The sequence below is a fragment of the Solanum verrucosum genome, unplaced genomic scaffold, assembly GCF_900185275.1.
Source record: "Solanum verrucosum unplaced genomic scaffold, falcon-dt-bn FXZP01000393.1, whole genome shotgun sequence".
Classification (NCBI taxonomy): Eukaryota; Viridiplantae; Streptophyta; class Magnoliopsida; order Solanales; family Solanaceae; genus Solanum; species Solanum verrucosum.
This window is the reverse complement of record NW_026020192.1, coordinates 1-9967: the sequence shown is the minus strand read 5'-3', so window position 1 is coordinate 9967 and position 9967 is coordinate 1. Positions and strand designations below refer to the sequence as shown.

The following is a 9967-nucleotide window of genomic DNA, read 5'->3' as shown; positions in this document are numbered from 1 at the left end:
CGTATTTGCAATTTATTTACATACTCGAACAAATAGAAATTTGCGGGGTCCAAATTCTGCAATTGTAGCGTCTATAGGTTTTCTTATAATTTGGATATGCTATTTTGGGGTCAATCTATTAGGAATAGGGTTACATAGTTATGGTTCTTTTCCATCAACATTTAATTGAATTCAAGACAAGTTATTACAAATACAAGAGCGGGCGACGCATTGTATGAACCAGCATGCGGACCGTGTGAATCAAATATTGTATTGATGATTCACACGGTTTTCTACCATATGTAGTTCAATTTCATTGTTTTTACTTAATTCTTAAGTTAAGAGAAGAAAAAAAGTCTTCTTTTTTTCATTGTCCAAGAATGTTTTTAAAAACAAACATAGGTTTTTTTATTTCAGTCATCCAATTATCTATAAAAAAAATTAGATAGAATAACTTCGACCTTGTCAACTGCTAATGAAAGAACGAAATCGGGGTATATACCAATACCTATTACGGGTAAAAAGATGGAGATCGAAAGAAATAACTCTCGCGGTCCAGAATCAAAAAAAGAATCCTTCGGGGCGTTAAATAGCTTGTATCCATAGAACATCTGGCGTGGCATAGATAATGAATAAATAGGAGTTAATATAATTCCAATTGCCATTACAAAAGTAATTAGTAGTTTTGGAATTAAAAGATATTTTTGGCCGGTAATTATTCCAAAAAATACTATCAATTCGGCAACAAAACCACTCATACCTGGTAATGCAAGGGAAGCCATCGAAAAGCTACTGAACATCGTGAACATTTTTGGCATTGGAATAGCTATTCCGCCCATTTCGTCAAGATAAACAAGGCGGATTCTATCATAAGTCGTTCCCGCCAAGAAAAAAAGTGCAGCACCAATAAATCCATGAGAGATTATTTGTAAAAGGGCTCCATTAAGTCCCGTATCGGTTAGAGAACTAATTCCTATAATTATGAAACCCATATGGGAGACAGAGGAATAGGCTATTCTTTTTTTTAAATTCCGTTGGCCAAGAGATGTTGAAGCTGCATAGATTATTTGTATTGTACCTATTATCATCAACCAAGGAGAAAATATAGAATGGGCATGAGGTAATAATTCCATATTGATTCGAATTAATCCATACGCTCCCATTTTTAATAAGATTCCGGCTAGAAGCATACAAGTACTGTAATGTGCTTCTCCATGGGTATCTGGTAACCATGTGTGTAGGGGGATAATGGGCGATTTGACAGCAAAAGCAATAAAAAATCCAATATAGAAGATTATTTCTAAAACCACAGGATATGACTGATTAACTGATGTTTCAAAATTTAATGTTGGTTCATTAGAACCATATAAAGCAACACCCAAAACTCCCATTAAGAGAAAAACAGAACCCCCCGCCGTGTACAAAATAAATTTTGTAGCTGAGTACAGACGTTTCTTTCCTCCCCACATGGCTAGAAGTAGATAAACAGGAATTAATTCTAACTCCCACATGATGAAAAAAAGTAAAAGGTCCCGAGACGAAAATGATCCAATTTGACCACTGTACATTGCTAACATGAGAAAATGGAATAATCTAGAATCTCGAGTAACTGGCCAAGCCGCTAAAGTCGCTAAAGTAGTGATAAATCCTGTTAATAAAATGGGTCCTATAGAAAGTCCATCTATTCCTAATCTCCAATGGAAATCAAAAAAATCGATCCATTTATAATCCTCTACTAGTTGGATTAATGGATCATCCGATTGGAAATGATAACAAAATGCATAAGTTGTTAGAAGGAGTTCTAAAATACATATACATATCGTATACCACCTAATTACCCTATTTCCTTTATGGGGAAGAAAGAAAATTAAAGAACCCGCAAATATCGGAAAAACGACAATTATTGTTAACCAAGGAAAATAATTCGTAGTAAAGACAAGATACACTTGGACCAAAAAAACCCGTGCTCAAAATATTTTTATTTTCGAGCACAGGTTTGTCGGTAAAAAAATTAAATGGATTCAAGTAGAGTTTTCTCGAACGTATCAATAAGCTAGACCCATACTGCGAGTTGTTTCATGCCATAAATAAACTCGGACACTCAAGAAATCTGTTGGACAGGCGGATTCACATCTCTTACAACCAACACAGTCCTCTGTTCGTGGAGCAGAAGCAATTTGTTTAGCCTTACAACCGTCCCAAGGTATCATTTCTAATACATCAGTGGGGCAGGCTCGGACACATTGAGTACATCCTATACACGTATCATAAATCTTTACTGAATGTGACATTGGGTCTATACGTTTTTGAATGTTATAAATTTTCGATCTAGTAAACTTAGAAACGAATCATATATTTAGATACCAGATGAATCAATGAGTTATCATGATTTTCTAATCAACCCCTTTCTGGATTGGTTTATGAGATATGAGAGAGGCCAAAATACTTTGATTTCTTATGTTTTGCAAACAAGATCATACTTTACGTAGTAAACATGCTAATTAAAATTGATTTCTCAATATTAGAATCTAGATGATTAATATTAATTATTCAACAAATTTGATTGGTTGATACGAGTTGATTTTCTGTTACGGTAAATTGATGAAACAATAGCCAGGCCAATGGCTGCTTCAGCGGCTGCAATAGCTATAACAAAAATTGAGAAAATGTCTCCCTTTAATTGACGATTATCAAAAAAATCAGAAAATGTTACAAAATTTATATTAACCGCATTCAATATAAGTTCAAGACACATAAGGGCTCTAACCATATTTCGACTTGTGATCAATCCATAGATACCGATAGAAAATAAATAGGCACTCAAAACAAGTACATGTTCGAGAATCATTAAACAACTCCTTATCAATCTCGACTCCTTTCAATATGAACAACAATTCAACTAATTTCATTGACTAGTATATAACAAGTATGGAACAAAGAAATAGATTGGTACTAGATTGACCTAAAGTCTTTCTATTTATCCAGCTAGAATTCAAATAGAATTCAAGGAAAATTAATGTGATAAGACAGAACAAAATTTTATTTGAATTCCAAGTTTTAATAGAAATTTTTTATTGACGAGCTACAGCAATTGCACCTATTAAAGCAACTAAAAGGATTATGGAAATAAGTTCAAATGGGAGAAAAAAATCTGTTGATAAATGAATTCCAATTTGTTGACTATTACTTAGAAAATCTTGCTCTATAATCTGGTTTGATCTTGTAGTCCAAATAATCCCGTACCATGACGTATCTGAAATAGTAGTAATTAGTGAAATAAAAAGACTTATACAAACCATCGAAGTAATTCCATCTCCTACGGTCCAAAGATGAAAATCCTTGTAATATTCTGAGCCATTCATGAACATCACAGCAAAAATGATTAAAACATTTATAGCTCCTACGTAAATAAGTAGCTGCGCAGCAGCTACAAAATAGGAGTTAGATAGAATATAGAATAACGATGTACAAATAAGAACCAATCCCAAGGAAAAGGCCGAATAAATTGGATTGGGAAGTAATACCACTCCTAGACCCCCTAATATAAGACCCGATCCTAGAAAGACTAAAAGAAAATCATGTATTGGTTCAGATAAATCCATTTTTTATAAAAAATCAAAAACGAAGAATTTCATGACTTTATTGACCTGACCAGGAAAAAAGAAGTTTTTCTATTTTTTATGATACTTTGAAATTGTTAATTGAATGAAAGTCTAATGGGTATGAATTGACGTAGATGCTTTTATTTTATTGGACCACTATCCATTCTTTATTCGTCGAAAGAGTAGTTTAAACCTATCTATTTTTGATATCATTTATCTACTTTGAAACCATTACTATTATAATATATAATATTGAAATCGGTTTTGTTTTCAATCTAAATTAAGCTAGGAGTCTCATTAAGCAACCACTAGTTTGAATTGCCCAAGCAAAAATCTCATTGTTTTAGATCCGAACTAAGCCTTCGTAATTCGTAATTTTTTTGAATCGAATTAAGGGTTTATTCATTGTTTATTTGAGGTAAATTCGAAATTGTTCGAATTGTGTAATCATCAATTACTGACATTGGTAAGCGACCCAAAGCGATTTGATTATAATTCAATTCGTGACGATCATAAGTAGAAAGTTCATATTCTTCGGTCATTGATAAACAATTTGTTGGGCAATACTCAACGCAATTACCACAAAATATACAGATTCCAAAATCAATACTGTAATTAAGCAATCGTTTCTTTCGAATATCAGTTTCCAACTTCCAATCAACAACGGGTAAATCTATAGGACATACACGCACACATACTTCACAAGCAATGCATTTATCAAATTCAAAGTGTATTCGGCCTCGGAAACGTTCCGATGTGATCAATTTTTCGTAGGGGTATTGAATAGTTACAGGTAAACGATTTGCGTGGGACAGGGTAATCATGAAACCTTGGCCGATGTATCTGGCGGCTCGTATTGTTTGTTGACCATAATTTATGAATTCAGTTATCATAGGGAGCATATGTTGAATATCTATAAAAAAGATTTTATGCTTGTTTCTTTCTCTTGTTTGAGACAAGTCGTGAATCTAGGATATTGTGGTCTTTTACAGTGAAAGAAGTTGGGACGAGGTTGTCAATAATAGATTACCTAGAGAAATCGGTAAAAGAAATTTCCACCCAAGATTTAATAGTTGGTCCATTCTCAGCCTCGGTAAAGTCCATCTTGTTGCAATAGGAATGAACAAAAACAAATAAGTTTTGGCTAATGTGATAAAGATACCAATTAGTGTTCCAAAGACTTTACCCCCTTTATTTATGCCAAATAGCTCAGGAACAAATATGTACGGAATAGAAAGATTCCAACCTCCCAAGTAAAGAACTGTTACAAATAATGAAGAAACTAGTAGATTCAGATATGAAGCAATGTAAAATAAACCAAATTTGATACCTGAATATTCGGTTTGATACCCTGCTACTAATTCTTCTTCTGCTTCTGGTAAATCAAAAGGTAATCTTTCACACTCGGCGAGAGAAGAAATTAGAAAAACGATAAACCCGATGGGTTGACGCCACAAATTCCACCCCCAAAAACCATATTTTGACTGCGCTTCCACTATATCAACTGTACTTGAACTGTTAGATAATCATAGTCGATGATAACATCACTGTGCCCATCGCTATTCCAGAACCGTACGTGAGATTTTCACCTCATACGGCTCCTCAGAGGTCACAAATAAACCTAAGGGCCCTTTCCTATTCTTTATCTTGATATGTTTGTCAGATAGAGTCAAAATCTATCCTAAGGTCCCAAATTAGACCAATGGAATTCTGTCTGCTATATTTAAAACTAATAAATAAGTGCTTCTGAATTTATCTCATCTTTTAAGAATTTTAATTTTTCTTTGTTGATTAATAACCTTATCATTAAATAAAAAAATGTGCTTTATAGCAATATCACATATACATTTCAACCTCGAATTTTCAATTACGAAAAAAATTAGAGAGTACATTAGTTCATGAATCATGACAAAAATTTTATCTCTCTAAATAGAAATCAAAATTGAATTATAGGAAAGAAAGAATAAAAACAAAAAAAGAAAAAAGGAAGAAAAAAAAAAGACATCCCTCCTTTTTGCTTTTGCAATTAGATTCTTTTCTTTCTATTTCGATTTTTTTATTTCATTCCTATTCTCCTTTCTCAGAAAAAGGGCCTTTAACCAAAGTAAAAGATTACTTCGTTCTTGATAGTTAGTTACTTACTCAGTGGATAGGAACATACTCTGGATCAGAATCATGGGGAGTACTTCTTGATCATTTCTACGAATGTAAAGCCCCAATTTGAATTCCTTTTATGTACAGAAATATCCTCTTGGATAACTTACATAATCTCAATTACTAATCCTTTGTGTATCTTGGTCTTCCTAACCATCCACTCATTTTTTGTTTCAAAAACCTCCCGTTGTGGAAATCCATCTATGGTAATAGACAGTAAAAAATCCATAGAGTTGGTCTTTTGAACCCGCTTCAAGCTATCATGACAATTCATGAATCTTGGGGTAAACAATCTCTCTTGCTTATGTTTACTTTTTTCACCATTTGATTCTTGTACATAGGAAATGAGACTCAACTTTTTTACTGCAAATTTAGAAGCCGTTTTCTTTCACTCATATAACTATCTGGTTTAGTTTATCAACTCAAATGCTGAAGAAAAATAAAAATATATATAGTCAATCAAATCTTTTTATCCTTGTTTCTAGAAAGAAAAGAATTTTGATAAATTTTAGGTCTCACCGAATCACACGTAGAGATATTGATAACACACATAGAGCTAATGGTATTTCATAACTAATTGATTGAGCAGCTGCCCGTAGACCACCTAAAAAGGAATATTTATTATTTGATCCATACCCCGACATAAGAAGTCCAACGGGAGCAATACTTGAAATGGCAATCCAAAAAAAAACACCAATACTAAGATCGGCTAGAACAAGGTGATCACCAAAAGGAATTACTGAATAACTTAGAAAGATAGATATTACTGCTATGGATGGCCCAATACTGAATAAACGAGTATCTCCTGTAGATGGAATAAGGTTCTCTTTCAAAAGTAGTTTTGTCCCATCTGCTAGAGCTTGAAGAATTCCTAAAGGGCCGGCATATTCAGGCCCGATACGTTGTTGTATTCCTGCAGATATTTCTCTTTCTAACCAAACAATTACTAGTACACCTATTGTGATTCCTAATACAAGAGTCACAATAGGGACAAGCATCCATATGATCCCATAGACTTCTTTTAAGGATTCCAATTTGGAAAAAGAATTGATAGTCTCTATTTCTGTTGTATCAATTATCATTTCAACGATCAACTTCTCCCATAATGATATCTATGCTACCTAGTATTGTCATAATATCAGCCAATTTCATTCTTTTAACTAACTGAGGAAGAATTTGCAAATTGATAAAACCTGGTGGGCGAATTTTCCATCTCCAAGGAAAAACGCTCTGGTCTCCTATCAGAAAAATCCCCAATTCTCCTTTTGGGGCTTCAACTCTCACATAAAGTTCTTGTTTCGACAATTCAAAAGTTGGAGAAGGCTTTTTACTAATAAACCGATATTCAAAATCATTCCATTCAGGATCTTTTAATCTGTCAAAACGTCGCATTTCTAAATTTTCGTAAGGCCCTCCTGGAATTCCTTCTAGAGCCTGTTGAATAATCTTTATGGATTCTGTCATTTCACCGATTCGTACTAAATAACGAGCTAATGAATCCCCTTCTCGTTGCCATTGAACCTGCCAATCAAATTCGTCGTAAGACTCATAATGATCAACTTTACGAAGATCCCATTCTATTCCGGAAGCTCGTAGCATTGGTCCCGATAAACCCCAATTTACTGCCTCGTCTCTCCCAATAATGCCTACGCCTTCAACTCGTTCTAAAAAAATAGGATTCCGGGTAATAAGTTTTTGATACTCAGCAACCCCTGTTAAAAAATAATCGCAAAAATCCAAACATTTATCTATCCAGCCATAGGGTAGATCGGCAGCCACTCCTCCAATACGAAAATAATTATGCATCATTCGCATACCGGTGGCAGCTTCGAATAGGTCATATATCAATTCTCTTTCTCGAAAAATATAGAAGAAAGGGGTCTGTGCACCAATATCCGCCATAAAAGGACCGAGCCATAACAAATGAGAAGCTATCCGACTCAACTCCAACATAATGACTCTGATATAGCTAGCCCTTTTAGGTACTTGAATATTGCCTAATTGTTCGGGTCCATTTATGGTTATTGCTTCTGTGAACATAGTAGCTAAATAATCCCAACGTGTTACATAAGGCAAATATTGTATAATTGTTCGGTTTTCCGCAATTTTCTCCATCCCTCTATGTAAATAACCCAATATTGGTTCGCAGTCGACAACATCTTCACCATCTAGAGTAACGATGAGTCGAAGAACACCGTGCATTGATGGGTGCTGAGGCCCCATATTGACTATCATGAGGTCTTTTCTTGTAGTTGGTGCAGTCATAAGTTTTTTAACGATTCATTCTTCCATGAATTACTGAAAGTGAAAAGAAGTTCATCAAAATTTAATCGAAACATATAAGTGAAAATGAAATAACTCTTCAAATTAATCAAATTAACGAGTTTTTGTCTCTCGAATGTCCAACTGATTAATTAATTCTTTATAACGTACTCTATTTTTTTTTGCCAAATAAGCTAGCAGTCGTTGACGTTTTCCCAAAATTTTCTTCAAACCTCTCTGAGATAAATAGTCTTTTTTGTGCAATTCTAAATGTGAAGTAAGTCTCCGTATCTTATTGGTGAAATTGAATACTTGAAATTCAACAGATCCTTTCTTTTCTTTTTGAAAAATAACTGAAATGACAGAATTTTTTACCATAAATGAATTTCCCCTTTCTTTATTTTACAGATATGGATTTTTTAGAATTTTATTGATCAGTAATAATAATGCCAGTAATTTGAACGTGGTATATAGACTTAATTTCTTTATGAACCTCTAATTTTAGCAATTCCAATAAATTAATCAAATTTCAAATTTGATTCAGATAGGAATCCAAAAAGGTGGTAGGTACGTTTTTTTCAGTCACAAAAGCGAATAATTGAAACCTAAAATCCTAAAATGAAGAAGATTCTGTTGATTCATTTCTAGATCTAATCAATACCTTATTTTATTGATTTAGTATTGTCTACTCGAATTAGATTCGAATGAGATGTAAAACAAGGCATGTTTGCATTTGTTTGCTTTCAGATACTCTATACGAGACAGGGTATATAGTACTATCAATTAATTTTCAATCGTGGATACATATGTATCCTTAAGATACTGAAACGGCTACCATTATTGGTATCAAACCAATAACGATTCATACAAGCTAAATCTTCTAATCGATAATTAGGCCAAAGAAAGAACTTAAATTTAATTAATTTATTTTTATCTTTATAAAGGGGTTTCCGTTCACCCAAAAATTGACTCCAGTTTTTTACATTGGTTTCGTTGCAAAATACTGAATTTCTATCGACGACATTCCAATTCAAAGAATTAAAAAAACTTCGAATTCTCAATTCTCTACGACGTCTAGACCATAAAATATTTTCAGGAACAAGCAAATCAAAATGAGTTTTTTCTGTATTTATTCTTTGAGTTTGAGGTTGCAGAATGAATTCGTCAAAATTCTTTTTATCAACATATCTTTGTTCTCGGTATCTTTGATTAGTTTGGTGTTTACTTTTATGAACCAATGAAATACCTATGGTTTGATACATAATAAATTGTCCATTATGTTTTACAGACAACCGAATAGGTTCGATAATCAATACCCCCTTCTTCATCAAGTCTGTAAGAGGTAAATTTGCCTGAATCAGCATTATATCCAAACTCATTTCTCTCCTTTGAATTGACGATATAGTAATTTTGGTTGGATTTATCAGTCGAAGCAGGAGACAATATACCTTGATATTTTCGAGCATTCTTTTATTCAAAGCATCGTTCCATCTCAATTGAAAAAGCAAATAACGTTTCAAGAACAAATCTAGTTCTGCTTCCGTGTTGCTTTTGTATTGTTTTTTATTTTGACCCTTTTTTGTGTCTGATTCCACGTAATCTTTTTCAAGATCGGTTTGATGTTTTGAAAAAACAGGGCTCAGATTTCCTTTGTTTTCTATATCTGATCCACGCTCTCTTTGACTTGGGGGTTCTTTTGTTTCTTGACTTCGATTCTTTATTTTTTTATTTGATGGTAGAAAAAAGTTTTGTTTTTGGTTTTTATTTTGAATAACATTTTCATTTGTATTCAAATTAAAAAGAAGGAATTTGCTTGGTATAATCCACGGTTTTATTTTATAGACATTATAAAGTAGTACAAATTCTGGGAAGAACCAAAATTCCAGATTCAATATGGGACGATTAAATATTTTTTCATTCATTCCATCCAATCAAAAAAGACTTTTTTCGAATTTTTTTGAGTTTTTTCT

General features: G+C 33.2%; 2 protein-coding genes across 2 annotated transcripts; both read right to left on the bottom strand.

Moving 5' to 3' along the window:
• Positions 1–219: 219 nt before the first annotated feature.
• LOC125829412 (NAD(P)H-quinone oxidoreductase chain 4, chloroplastic-like) lies at positions 220–1587 on the bottom strand. Its single transcript, XM_049508633.1, has one exon. The coding sequence runs from the start codon at positions 1554–1556 to the stop codon at positions 405–407; it is 1152 nt and encodes a 383-aa protein (XP_049364590.1). The 5' UTR covers positions 1557–1587; the 3' UTR covers positions 220–404.
• Positions 1588–3979: 2392 nt separating this feature from the next.
• LOC125829413 (uncharacterized) lies at positions 3980–9915 on the bottom strand. The gene is given in 4 exon segments (XM_049508635.1): positions 3980–4524; positions 4612–5128; positions 6263–6798; positions 6857–9915. Coding segments are annotated over 4 exon segments (2742 nt in total). The 5' UTR covers positions 8001–9915.
• Positions 9916–9967: the final 52 nt, after the last annotated feature.